We start from the raw sequence: 14834 nt of genomic DNA on the forward strand, positions 1-14834 counted from the left end.
ATGGCGGAATAAGACCTGCCTTCTAAATAAGAGCCAATCACTGATTGGTAGTCATCGCGTCACTGTAGCGGCCAGCTGCAGACTTAAGGGGTGTGTGGAGCTCCACTCTCGAACAGGAAATACCTCACCTCCACTAGTGGAGCTATAGCCACTGGGCATGCATACATCATTATTGCGTCATTTAATTACTGTATTTGCATTATTGTAAGGGTATGGTTTAGGGTTGGGGTAGGTGTAGATGTTAGTAAAACACAATCTGATAAGTAGTAATTTTATTAATTATTTTATTGTGAGACTTTGCAGGTGGAGGTGACGTATTTCCTGTTCGAGAGTGGAGCTCCACTTGCCCATGGTTGTCTTTGAACTGCTCGTTTTAAAATCTTCTCGGTCTACTGACATTTGTTAAGACATCTGCTTTTTAAACATAACAATGCTCATGATAACTTTCATTAACTTTACAACAGGTAGCCTAAATCCACTTCAGCAGCTAATTATTCGTAGATTGTGCAAACTGCGCCCTTTGTGATAAATATTGCAGTAGTATAGAAAAATACTATTCATACATGATTTACAGGTAAAATTCTGAGCCTCATGTACCCATTCTGTGACGTCAAACAACTTCCCTGTGCAAAGGATCATGGGGGCCCGAAGTGTCCATCAGTTGTACCCTTCGAAATCCTTTATTCCGAAGGGCCCTTGAAGTGGCCAGTTTTGAGCACTTAGGTTTGGAACGACCCTTCAACATGGCGGCCATGATTATTTTAACTCCGAAGTGCCCTTCTGAGGGCGATATATCCCGTTTGGAACGCACCGAAACAGTCAGACGCGCGCCTCAGGAATGAGACACAAGAGACGCGCATTTAGGACTGCACATGCGCATTAGGTTGATCCAGCCTGAAAAATACCGTTTTTTGTCATGATTCGAGCGTTTAGAAACAAGATTTATGTGACCGTTGTTGTCAGATTTCACTGGTGATTTCAAATATGAAATTTAATCGAAAGCTTGGCAAACAGCTTTAGAGAATTTGATGTTTCCCCATTCAAAGACATAGGAGCTGCACTTGGATCCCGTGAGGCGTTTCAAAGATGGCCGCCGAGTGAAATGACTTGTCTTCAAAGGGACTTTGCTAGCTCCAGCTCAGGACTAGCACTTGACCAGCTTAAACCAGCTAAGGACCAGCATAAACCAGCTCAAACCATGAACTCATGGTATGAGTCAAATGAAGTATACTTTGCAAGGCTGTGCGTTTAACTGTGCGCATACACACATAATTTGGGCTTTATTTTGGCTGTCTAATGGGTTACAAGTGTAGTTCATTAAACTCGTTAATAAATGGCTGATATAGAATCATTGAATGCATTTTAGACAGACTTTTATTTCACTGTGTTGTTTAAATCATCTCACAGGCATGACTTTGAATGAGATGTTTTTCTTTCTGAAATCGAGCCTTTCAAATGCATACAAGATTCCTATAGGAATTTCTAATATAATTTGGAACTGCTCCTAATTGGAATCAGATCCTGGATATACTGGAATTCCTTTTCCAGTATTAATGTTGCTGTTTTCTTTCAAGCTCTGACAAGCGTCATATGAGCCAGTGATATTGTTCCTTCAGGTCCGGTAGGTGAAGTGGAAATGAAATCATTCATGAGAGATTCAAGCATGTTATGAGAACGTTCCTCTCTCCGCAGAACTATAGCTCAATGCCGCCCTCTGGTGTCAACACTCTTACATTGAGTTGGTAAATATTCATGGCTTCTGCCATTTTCTATGACGAAAACGTTGGATTGATCATTAGTTCTAGGGAGACAGAATGATTTCAATATACCAGTTGTAGGCCTAATCATAAATTGTCTGTTTTCATAAATAAAATCTCAGTACCTTAAAATTGACAGCTGGTGAACAAAATCCTTTAGCGGAAGTAGAGATATTTTATTTATTTATTTATTTATTTTTTTTTTAACTATTTGAAAATGAACTATTTGCAGTTTTAAGATCTTCTGATGCTCTTCCTTCTTGGTCCTTGTCATATATTTCTGCACACAGGCTCACTACCAGCCATCTAGCACAGTTTTATCATTGGCGGAACATAACTTGGGCAGAGTAAAATATTTTAACACAAGCATTTCGGTCAAATAGAATTGTGCAATGTAGTGCTTGAAGTGGAAAAAATAAAGTGCATGTACTCACCCGGGGTGAGGGGTGAGGTGAAGTGTATGATATGATTAAAAAAATATTTAAAATATTGTTTTTATACTAGAGTAGGCAGGAACAATATACAATTGGTTCTACCTATCAAATCAATCCCTGAATATTGATTTCATTTCAAATCATTTTAACTAACCAGATCATATTCATTATTAAATTTAGAATATTGAAAACCTTATATTACTGTAATTGTCTATATTGGCAATGTGTTTAATCTGCCCTATATTAAACAATTTCTTTAAAAAACAAACAAACATGAATCTATCAATTTACCACTTCACAGTGACATCAAAAACACAGTCCCTTTACTCCAAGGCTGTAAATGTCAAAATCAGCTGCTGCGTCATTATTTAGAATGAAATAACTACATGATGTTTCTCTGTCATTGTGTAACGATGGTGGCAAAGATGAGGTGAGGCGAGGATCTACATGCAGCAAGTTTATTAAAAAAACATAATCCAACCAGGAACAAGAATTCCAACCGCAACGATTCAAAGACTGATTAATACACAGGGCTATATATATGCACACAGGGAAACTAACAAAAAGAAACAAGAAACACCTGAGGGAACAATCAGGGTTGCTATGGTAACAAACAAGGGAGCTAATGCAAACAAGAGAAACAGGAACTAAACACAAGAAGGGGACACAGAAACAATGGGGAATATATTTCAAAATAAGAATCCTACTCAAAACACAGAACCAGGAATGTGACATAGCTTCCAGATATTCCTAAAAACAAGAAGTCCAGGAGGGAGGTGGAACGGAGGCAGACCAGGGGGCGGGATGGAGGGCCAGGCCTGTGTAGTGGAGGAATGACTGGAGATAGAAGTAGTGCAGGTAGCCAGGGCAAAGCAGGCTGATCAGGTGGCCAGGACGAGGAACCTGGTCCGGTGGCCAGGGCGGATCGAAGACCACCTCAGCGGAGCTGGAGACCACCACGTTGGAGACTAGCTACTAGTAAGAATTGAATTAGAGAGCTCTCTAATCATAAGTGTTACTAAGAATTGAATTAGAGAGCTCACTAATTGTAACTGTTACTAGTAAGAACTGAACTGTAGAGCTCTTTAATTTAATTCTTACTAGTAAAAATGCAATTATGACGAGTAATGCTGAGAACATTTAAGATAAAGGATAAAACGGGTGGAATAACGGGTGGAATAACTGTGGATGTGCAAAAATGACTGATGTCTCTAGTACACAATTAAAATCACAGTGACTGTTTGTCCATTGTCATTGACTCAGTGTTGTGTCAATTCAATCGGTTGAGTGAACAATTCAATGAGAATGAGACCAGCTTAAACCAGCTGAACACCAGCTAAGCCAGGCTGGGAGACCAGCTAAAACCAGCTACTTCCAGCTTAAACCAGCTAAGACCAGCCAACCATCTTAGACTGGTTTTAGCTGGATTTTTCAGCAGGGAATATTCCCAAATTCTCAGACAGTGAGATCTCTCTATGGTTTATGTGATTGTCATATTTATTAAAAAAAATATAAAAACATCTGTAATTAAAGTTTTGATAAACACGTCTTTCGAATGGAAATAAATAAGTACTTTGGGTGTCTTGTTCAAAAAAAAAAAAAAAAAAAAAGTATATGTATATCTTTTTTTCATATAAAAGCAACAGAACTTAAATTACATCCAGTTTATCAGCAACACAGCACATTGTGAATCCTGTGATATCCGCCTTTAATCTCTTAGGTGTCTGATCCACTTCGAGAAGTGAGAACTGTCCGTCTTGCCTGCACTTTTTTCACTTCTCCCCTCACTGCAGCCACCTACAATAATGAGGGTTACAAAATAAAAACAACAAAGAGTATTAAACTAGCTTAAATGATTTAGACCATAACAGAGTCTAGGGTGTATTCACACCAGGAAAGTCAGCTACTTCACTTGCTTTGGTCCGGACCAAATACAATGTTGATTTTTTATTTTTTTTTTGTTTAGTGTGTTTTGCTTTCACACTGCCCTTTTTGCAGGTGAACCAAAATTTGCAAACAAAACCACACATGTGCTAAGGTCATCCATTTATTGTACAGAAATTCTCAAGCAGAGGACCGTACCAGAATTCGCTTGGAGCCGGACCGAGACCACCTCTTCAGCTGGGTCTTGGTATGGTTGTTTGGTCCGCACCCGAGTGCGATTGAGGTGCTCACACCTGCCCAAAATATCAACACCAAAGGGGGAAACAAACTTGAGTTCGATTCAATCGAACCAAACAAGACAGGTGTGAATACACCCTTACATGCAGTAGTTTTAGAGTTTCTCATTGACTTTAAATACAAGTCAAATTCTTATCTTTGTAAAGTTTTCTTTGTAAATTTGCATTTGTGAATATAAAATTTGGCAAGAAAAAGTAGTAAATTAAGTACAAATTTAAAATGAGAAGGGTCTCAAAGAACACAATTTTTTGGCTTATACAGAAGTTTGAGGATACAGGTCCGTAGCCAGCCTATTGAAAGGGGGGGTTCTTTTTTTCAAAAAGTGGACCTTTTTGCAGTTTTTCTCCTCCTTTTGTATTTAATTATGAGGTTCAAATACTTCATTTTGGTGACCTTTTATGCACTAATTTGTGCTGGATTATCTTGTCTGCTGGTATTTTAACGAGCATGCTTTTTGATGCACCTAAAATATTTACTGCATTGTTGTCAAATTGCTTCCTCATGTACCATTTTTATATATATATATATATATATATATATATATATATATATATATATATATATATTTATTTATATACACACATAGCCTACATATAGATAGATAGAATGCCAAGATCAATCGGTAGTTATTGATTTTTTTTAATAGAACGAGACACAAACCTTTTTTCGTTTTTGCTCCCATTTATTTTCACACATTGATCACACAGTGCATACAAAGTTTAGTCCCAAGTGCGCACAACTGGAGAAATACATGATTACCTTTGATTTCGTTAGATAGAAAAGAAGCAGGGCCGTACGCAGGGTTTTATATTCACCGAGGTCACAAAATGTTTTATTATGCAAGGGGGGCACCAAGGGTTTGATTTCCTTGGTGTACATATATGCATTTTAAGACGTTTTAAGGCCAACAAATTGGATAACAATAGCTTTAAAACCACGTCAACAAATACATACATGCATGCACAAATTTGAGGCAGCTTTAATCGCATGTTTGGTAATTTCATGACTTCATTTACATTTTACGACGGTGCATGCCCGTAGTTTCTTTAGCGCTTTATTTAAGCTATAATAAAGTAATATGCAGCGCGCGCCGGCGCATGCATTTGCTCGAGCAATTCTTGGGTTCATGCTTCGAGCGCAGTAGGCTATAGGCTAACGGCTGATTGGAGTTTTACTGGCATAGCCTGACAACATCTCATCTGACCACAGTTCACTGTTGTTCAACTGAAGATACCTTTTCCGCGCTCGTTTGACTTGCGCCTGGCGCTGAGGCGAAGTCGGAATGCGCGTCTGAAAAGTGTCCTGTTTGTTGTGGTCGTAAAAAGAGACAGTTCTATATAAACTAAGCGTTTGACTTGGCGATGTTTTAAAAAATATTTTTATTTTTGGTATTTTTTATGCTCTGTTAGTGGTTTGTGGAGTAGCATCACCTGAGGGGGATTAGACAAATGCTGAATTAGAGACGGTAAAAGTGAGTGGGTCCAATATCATTGGTCTTAAAAAGTGGGTGGGTCTTGTCCCACCCACATACAATGGTTCCGACGCCCATGTACAGACATAGGCTAACACTCTCACATAGGCATCGTAAATCAATATACTAATTATTCCAGATAATTTACCTCAAGCGGTCTGCTTTGAAGTTCTCAGAGGAATAAGACGCGCACCGAAGCATTTCCATTGGCTCCAGTCTGCCGGTATTGGCCAATCACAACAGTCGATATTGCACAGCCAATATCACTGAATATCCCACTATGTTTTATTATTATAATTACGCTACGTTTATATGGCTATTATATTGTAGACTATTGAGTGGATAAAATATAGAAATCCTTTTAATTAAAACTATATATATATATATATATATATATATATATATATATATATATATATATATATATATATAACCCCTACCACATCATTCGGCGATGCTTCTTCACCGTTGCTTTGAAAAAGTGTATTGCGAGAACTCTCTCTGAACTGCACGCGCGGCACACACACACGTCCAGCTACAATAATGTATCATATTAATTTGAAACAGCAACCCAGAATATTTGTCACAAGAATTGATTAAAACAATGATGACAATAATCACATAAAAAAAAAAAAAAAAAATTCTGGACCTTTGGCAGTGAGGGGGGGTTCGTTCGAACCACCCGAACCCCCCCTGCCTACGGGCATGGGATAGATATACAAAGTTTGAAAAGTCAACCCAAAATATTTTGCAGTACACACAGTCCCAAAACAAATGATTGTCTCTTCAAACTGATGACAAAAGGAGCACATGGGGGAAATACTATTAAATTTAGCAAGTTTATAATTAACTGGGTAGCAACTGTGAATTTGAATAGAGACTTAAATAACTTTATTAGATTTGTTTTTCTGAAGAAGCCAGAAATCTTCCCATATTATATCAAGAAATGTGTTATTCCAAAAGCTTACACAAGCAGGTAAAGAAATCTGAGCTCTGTTAAGAATTTTCATGAAGCCGTGTTTCGTCACTACAACCATCATCATCCACCTCGAACCCCGGGAACCCAAAATGCTGGGGGGCGGGAAATATGACGTCACCAGGAAACATTTTCAAAACAACAGTCTTTCTAGCTGTAGCTATCATGCTATAGTTCTGCACGGGCAGTGCCTTTTAACCGTACATACTCAAAATGTCCGAAAACAAAAGCGTACAGCAGTGGTCTTCAGAAGAAACCAGCGTGCTGCTCGCGATATGGTCTTCCTCAGAGATCCAGGAGAAACTGGAGAGCTCGAAAAGGAAGAAAAGAGTGTATGACGAGATAAGCCAAGAAATGCTGCACGGCGGCTTCATTCGCTCGACCGACCAAATAATAAACAAATTAAAAAAGCTTAGGAAGGAGTACAGGGACCAGAAAAGGAAACCAAGCAAGCGCGGCAGTGGACATAGCAATAAAACCTTTGACCACGAAATTATGGAGTCTGTGCTAGGACACCGACCAGCCAGTCAGCTGAACGGGGCCTTGAATTCAGCGACGGCCACACTCGAGACAAACGATGACTCTCCCGTGTTCTCTGTAGCGGATCTAGGTAAGCTTTCCAAAATGCTTGTTTGTCTGTATACAGTGCAGGGTTCCCACTTATCCTGGAAAACCTGGAAAATTGATGACATATTACCAGTCCTGGAAAACACATGGAAAATTAGAGAAAATGTAAAGTGTCCTGGAAAATCTTGTAGTTGTCCTGGAAAATTATTTTTAAAAAGTTCTTGGGGTTTTCTTTAGTCAAGACCAAAGAGTTTATCACTGACCTAAAACAATCACCATTAGTTGTAGAAAGTGCGATGTTCAGGAATGCTGAGTTTTGACACGTGAGAGTAGTATTTTTTCAATGATGATGTTTAGTCTTGTGTTGCCACTTGCAGCAGTTATTATATTGTTATAGTAACGTATGTTATTAACTGCTTAAATGCATAATTGTTTGCTTAATTATTATGCAAGTTGATTTTCTGATCAACTTTCAAACCAATCAATCTTAATAACTACTATTGATTTTGTATTTAGTCATGAAGTTAGTTCATGAAGGCTTGTTTTCTTTTACAGATAAAATGAGCCAAAAAGAGATTTATCTCAGACTGAAAAGTCAAAAATTATTAAATTCCCACAAGAAGGATGCAATACTAATGCAATACTATAAATTGCTGTTAAGGCATGTCCATTGGACAGTGAAATGCTCATTGGGTCAGCAGGGTCAGACAAAAACAGGTGGATAAGAAAAGACACGTTAACTGCAAAAGAATTAAGAATTAAGGTGAAGAATTAAAGGTGCTAAAGAGGATGTTTTGTTTTATACATTTTTGCAATATTACTTGAAACTTTCTTTACTAACTGATAAAAGACTAATTATTAGGTGCACTGAAAGGAATAATATTAATATACATCATCTGCACGAGGTAGGGCCTTAAAAACATCAGCCAATCGTTTACGCGATCATCGCGTAAACGATTGGCCCTCTCGCTTGTCAATCACTGCCGTGACGTTCCTTGTGAGAGACGTGCGCGGATTGGCCCTCTGGCTTGTCAATCACTGCCATGACGTTCCTTGTGAGAGACAAGCGCGGCTGCGTGCTCCAGTAACTTCCCACACTCCACAGGCGCTGCATGCAATGTTTTTGTCAGGAGACAGGAATAACAACTGCAGATTATGAGTTACCTGCGGTGAGTCCGACATAATGAATCCACTAACACGACACAGCGAATGCCGGTGGTAAACACTCGTGTTCCAATTCTCGTGCACGAGTTTGGGAGGCGTTCCCTTGAAATGAGCTGTGAAGGAGGGGGGTTGTTCTTACGCATGCGCTCATTTCAAAAACTCACTAACAGTCTTTGGTTTCTCAGTCGACGAAAAGATCCTCTTTAGCACCTTTAAGTGTGAAACCATCAGAAACCCTTTAGTCTTCAGCGCCACCATTTTCCAGAACTTGCCTGGATTCTCCAGGAGTACGAGGTGTCAGGATCTCAGACTTAGATTAGGTAAAGAATCCTAAAAAATGCCCCCCATTTAAGAATCACATACTGAATTGTAGTAAAATACAAGAAGTCAGATTTTTTTTATAGGCTTTATAGACAGACAGATTGAGAGTGACTCTTGAAGGACCAGCACAACATCCTCTTGTACCACTGTTTGAAGAATTTATCTTCCGGAATCTAGCTGTAAGGTGTTGGAGTTAATTTTTAGTCCATCTCTTACCCTGAAAAGTCCACCTTGCAAAGATAATGATCTTCCAAAACTTACTGCCAAGTGTGTATCAGTAGTTAAGTAATGACAATAAACTATGGAATCTTGTTTTCGCCACTGAATAATAAATAAAAAATGTTAGCCTAATTGCAACTTTTTATCTCACAAGTCTAAATATTTTTCTTACAATTGCGAGTTTACATAATTGTGATATAAGCTCGCAATTGCCAGAAAAAAAACCCTGACAGTGTTATGCTGTGTAAGGTTTTTGTTATAGCTAGTAGGGCTGCACAATTAAACACACAACACGTATAAAATCTATGTTTATATTTCAGGTTTTCTCCCAGATAAAAGCTGAATGGTTCAATGTCATGTAAAAGTGAAGAAATTACGATAGAAATGTATAGCTGTCGTGTAACGATAATAATGAAATCAAATATATAAAATATTATTCAGTTCGATGACTGATGTAAATTATATTATGGCCTAGCTCCAATCTGCTAAATGCGATTATAAGGCGATATATGAAGATATTATGAACATCATAATTTTCTATTAAGCTCATTTGAATCACTGTGTATTGTGAAAATCTACATTCAAATAAAACTGACTTCAGTTGACCCATCACATTGAAGGTGGAACAAAAAAAGATCCGAGTTCAATTTCACTTTGCATTCATAAGTAAGATACATTTTAATGCTAAAATAAATGAACACTTTTTTTCCCCTGTCCACTTAGGTCTGACATTGGTTCTTTAAAAGTGGACATAACTGTAAGAAATATCTTTTTATAAGCAGTAGAATGTGACCAGTCTGACTCGCTTCAGAGAGAGAGAAAAACATTGCCTTTTTAATTTTTTTTGTACACACTTTTGAGCATGAGTACGGAAGAGGATTAGGGCCAAGCAATAATAAAAAAATAAAACCATCTCGAGATTAAAGTTATTAAATTTTGAGAATAAACTCGTTAAATTGCGAGAAAAAAGTCTTAAATTGCGAGAACAAATTCGTTAAATTATGAGAAAATGTCGTTAAATTTTGAGAAAAAAGTCGAGATAAAATGTTGAGAATAAAGTCATTAAATGAGAAAAAGTCGTTAAATTACGAGAACAAATTCGTTAAATTATGAGAAAAAAGACATTAAATTACGAGAACAAATTCGTTAAATTACGAATTTGTTCTCATAATTTAACGACTTTTTTTCTCGTAATTTAATTACTTTATTCTCATAATTTAATGACTTTATTCTCAACATTTTATCTTGACTTTTTTCTCGAAATTTACCGACATTTTTCTCATAATTTAACAAATTTGTTCTCGTAATTTAACGACTTTTTTCTCGTAATTTAATTACTTTATGCTCAACATTTTATCTCGACTTTTTTCTCGAAATTTAACGAGTTTTTTCTCGTAATTTAACGAGTTTTTTCTCAATATTTTATCTTGACTTTTTTCACGAAATTTAACGAGTTTTTTCTCGAAATTTCTTGGCCCTAATCCTCTTCCGTACATGAGAGCTATTACTGTGTTAAATTGTTTGTCTTTTTGTTTTAGCTTCATAACCAAGCATCAGCAATAAGACAAAGTGTTAATGGAAAGAAATCTGAGTAACAAGTGAAAGCATGTGAATGCAAAGAAAACTAGGTTCTTTTTTATTCAGACCACTTTTGTGTCGGCCTAAAATAGGTCTGACTTGAGTTATTTTAAAATGGGCTTACCTTTGAAGCATAACTTTTTCTAAGCAGTAGAGTGTGGCAACCCTGACTAACTTTAGTTTTTGCACACTGCATTTGATCATGAGAGCTACTATGTCAAATGTTATTTGACAAGCATCAGCAATAAGACAATAAGTTAAATGTTTAGCAAGATCCAAATCATAACCACAATATATTATGTTGTTGACAACCCAAACCAAGCAGCTTTACTAACAAAGTTGCTCAACAAAATAGTTTTTTTTGTTTGTAGGGAGCAGAATATCCGAGTGCAAAACTGCACAGCAGTGGTCTTCAGAGGAAACCAGTTCGCTGCTTGCGATATGGTCTTCCACAGAGATCCAGGAGAGACTGGAGAGCTCGAAAAGAAAGAAAAGAGTGTATGACGACATTTGCCAAGAAATGGTAAAAGTTGGATTTACCCGTACGACTGACCAAATCATAAACAAACTAAAAAAACTTAAGAAGGAGTTCCGGGACCAAAAGAAGGAGCCAAGTAAAAGCATCAGCCGACTGAGCAATAATACCACCAACCATGACGTTATGGATGCTGTGCTGGAACACCTACCAGCGAGTCAGTTTACAGAGGCATTAAATTCAGCGACCGCCATGCTCGAATCAAATGCTGAATCGCTGTCTTCTGCAGCTGATCTTGGTAAGATTTTATCTAACTTTGTTGTACTCTTTTTCTACTTGCTTTCCTAATACATACTGCAAAAGAATAATTGGGCATCTCATGTTGCAAATTTTGTTATAGCTAGCCTCATAGGTTTGGCAAGATTAGCAAGTAGATGTACTATATGCTATAGGTCTTTTAAGTAACTTGTTTCTGTTATTATGTTACATACAGACTGTTCAGTCAATGAGGTGCTGGACCAAGCTGAATCGTCCTTAAACTCTTCTCATACCCAGCCAAGAAAGTCTCTGGGAACAACCAGAATAAAGAAGAGAGATCCAAACCAGGAGCTGCTGGAATACTTGCAAACTGCTGATGAACGGTTTATGGCACACGCCAAAGAACTTAATACTGCCATTCTTAATAAAATGGATGAAGCTACAAATTCTATGCTGGGATTATTGGGACGCATGGTGGCGCTAATGGAGGGACAGCAGGGAAACAAGCCATGAATGCTTTTGCATACTTTATTCTCATTTGCACACTTCTTACATTTAAAGTCAAAGAAAAATCAAAATTACTTTAATTTATGTTCCTGCTCTTATTTTGAATTATTATGTACGTTATTACAGAAAAAAAATAACTTTTTTTAATCTGTCATCAAAATATAATTTTCTCTACCCCTGAAATTATTTTCCTTTTTGACATCATCAGCTCATTCCTTCCAATCACCTGTCATGATATAGAGACCATGGGCAGCGAGTATCTCCACGTGGAATTAGTGTAGCAAACTACCAGAGGTGCATTTTTAACCGTTTGTCTCCTAAAACCTTGTTCCCAATTCCCAAACTGTCCTGGTTTCTGGCTCAGTGGATTTTTTTTTGCTCTGTGAAGTAGGAGGAACACAAAATATTGACTGCCAGTGCTTTGCTCCATCTATGAAAAGCATTTGAATGGGTGTGAAGGTAAAGTTATAAGCTTCTAACTTGTAGCCTCATCACATCAACCATGAACCGTTTTTCTTGTGTTTAACAGATATGACTTTCATTTGTAGTGAAAATTTTGGGATGCTCTGTTGGGGCCAGCATCAAACCTTTCTTCGTGACTTTGAATAAATGGCCACGCATGGAAGACAACACTCTTGATGTCAACAAGGGTTCATCATGCACCATAATGGAACCAACAGATCAAGAAGACAATGAAAATGAAGTCCATCCTGGTGTTGTAGGCAGTAAGCTGGCATTAGTGATTAAAGCTTTTTCCATAGTTGCACAAGACGTTGAAGGGGTTATGTTTTTGAGGAGCATTTTGCTTGAACAGAATCATCTGTTTATTTATTACTGTTATTTTGTTTATCTGTCATACAGGCACAAGAGCTTGACCTGAGGCCCGTTTCAGAAAGGAGGTTTAGTGTAAACTCTGAGTATGTTAATGAGGGAAATGAGGGAAACTCTGGGTTTTCTGTTTCAGAATCGAAGTATCTCAATCCCGAGAAAGTGGGGTAATTCAAGGATATTTCTGAAAGTAATTTAAGCCCCTTTCACACAGCGCATTGATCCCATAAAATTGTCAGAGTCCCTTCTGTGTGAACGCAAACATGTCCCAGGATTGATTTCGGAATGGGGACCTAATAACATTGCCGGGATCAGTCCCGGAATGCGCCCTCCCTGTGTGAACAAAAGGCAGGGCCAATGTCGTAAGGGGTGTGTTGTAGTGTAGTCTCCTTCTCCCTTTTAAAGCATAAGCAGTGTTCATTCATTCACACTGCAAAATTTTTTTCCTTACCGAAGTACAAATACAAATACAGAATTCTTAAATCAAAATGCATTTTCGATAAAAAGAAAAATAACATAAGATATTTAGTCTCGTTTCCTGGGGTAAGCATTTAGCTTAAAACAGGTAAAATGATCTGCCAATGGGGTAAGAAAAATAATATTAATGTAAACGGAAAACAAAATTATTTTTCTTTCCCCATTGGCAGATCATTTTACCTGTTTTAAGCAAAATGCACTTAATTTAGATTTTTTCCCCCTGGGAAACAAGACTAAATATCTTATGTAATTTTTCTTATGTAGAAAATGCATCTGGATTTAAGAATTTTTAGATATTTTGACTGGAAACAAGTCAAAAATACAAAGAAAAAATGTTTTGCTCTGCAGTTCATTCATTGCGCTTATTTTCATCACGCAGACACGTCTTAGTGACAAAAATGGCATGACTTTTTATAGAGGATCCTGCACAGCAAAATCCCCAGAGTTAAATCAACTCTGCTCAGAGTACATATGGTCCCTCTCTAAATAGTGTTAAAATAACACTGGAGCAGAGTTAAATTTAATGAGATAATAAAGCAATTAATTAACTAATGATTGTGCATTAGTGATGAACACCTGCTGTTAACAAGCAGAATCACTGAAGAAATAAGAACACAAGAACTACAAGTGACTTAAGTCACAGCCATATTAATTACTTAATTACCTCAGTAACTTTAACTCTGCTTCAGTGTTACTTTAACACTATTTAGAGAGGGACCATATGTACTCTGAGCAGAGTTGATTTAACTCTGGGGATTTTGCTGTGTGTAGATGAGGAGGCTACATTCATTCGTAAGGAGTTACATTTACATCAGGAGAGGTTTTTATTGTCATCCCCATGCATTTTAATTTGATGCATTGATGGCACGCGTATTCCCATCATCGAAAATTAAGATGATTACTGTATCTCAGTAGGAGGTCAATCCACAGCATTGAACCAGGCGTGGTGAACCACACATTTATTCAGTGTGGTGGAAAGACCTGATCCACCCTGCAGATTTCCAGGATGGAAGGGTAGTTCAAGATATTATATTCCATAACCACCCACAGCTATTAAATAAACACACATTATTCACAGTTTATTTGGTGGTCTTACAAATACAAGTTATTTTCCTTGTTAGATTTTGATATTCTTCCAATACTTGGTACAATTCATCTGTGGCTATCTCCTCTGCATCTGTCAGAGGTGGTGGTACAGGTCCTCCCCCAATTTTGCGAGCCTCTGCCTTCTTTCTGTTGTCTGAGTAGAAGTCAAATGTTAATTTCATTACTCTAATTAAGAAATATAGCAGGTTGGATTAGAGAACATTTAATTGTGTGAAAACAGCATTAGACCTATATGGAAAAAGCTGCTGCACATTGAAATTGACACTGAATGAGATTTAGTTATTTAGTATGTCAGATGTCTGTAAAGTCAGGTACGCTTAAACCTTTACCTGATTGAATTGTATTTATACTTCATTTTTATCTGCACCTACATGGAAATGAATAACTTACCGATCTGCCAGGTTTCACCTCTGATATTATAACAGTGATTAAAAATTACGCATTGACTCAAGTAGCAATTTTCTCCCAAGCCAACTCTGCTTGCTGCTGCAGCCTTGCTCCTTTTTTTCTAAAT

The 14834-nt window shown here is 37.4% G+C and overlaps 1 protein-coding gene across 4 annotated transcripts; it reads left to right on the plus strand.

The window, feature by feature from the left end:
- The first annotated feature begins 6921 nt into the window (after window positions 1-6921).
- On the plus strand, window positions 6922-13713 carry si:dkey-261j15.2 (uncharacterized protein LOC794828 homolog). Of its 4 annotated transcripts, none has more exons than XM_048200237.1 (5): window positions 6922-7429; window positions 11040-11441; window positions 11637-12367; window positions 12457-12633; window positions 12770-13713. In XM_048200237.1, exons 1-3 carry the CDS (start codon window positions 7033-7035, stop codon window positions 11912-11914), a joined length of 1077 nt encoding a protein of 358 aa, XP_048056194.1. In that variant the 5' UTR covers window positions 6922-7032; the 3' UTR covers window positions 11915-12367; window positions 12457-12633; window positions 12770-13713. The 4 variants fall into 4 exon arrangements, with proteins under 4 accessions (XP_048056194.1, XP_048056195.1, XP_048056196.1 ...); XM_048200238.1 differs by having other exon boundaries at window positions 11637-12202; window positions 12297-12367; window positions 12457-13713; XM_048200239.1 differs by having other exon boundaries at window positions 11637-12202; window positions 12300-12367; window positions 12457-13713.
- The last annotated feature ends 1121 nt before the right edge of the window (window positions 13714-14834 follow it).

This window comes from Megalobrama amblycephala, linkage group LG8 (assembly GCF_018812025.1).
Source record: "Megalobrama amblycephala isolate DHTTF-2021 linkage group LG8, ASM1881202v1, whole genome shotgun sequence".
NCBI lineage: Eukaryota > Metazoa > Chordata > Actinopteri > Cypriniformes > Xenocyprididae > Megalobrama > Megalobrama amblycephala.

Bases quoted from the DNA above. Each gene is read 5' to 3' on its own strand.
- si:dkey-261j15.2 (XM_048200236.1), top strand. From the start codon at position 7,033: ATGTCCGAAAACAAAAGCGTACAGCAGTGGTCTTCAGAAGAAACCAGC. The intron at 7,430-11,039 runs GTAAGCTTTCCA...TTTTGTTTGTAG, and splicing joins GTTCTCTGTAGCGGATCTAG to GGAGCAGAATATCCGAGTGC. The intron at 11,442-11,636 runs GTAAGATTTTAT...TGTTACATACAG, and splicing joins GTCTTCTGCAGCTGATCTTG to ACTGTTCAGTCAATGAGGTG.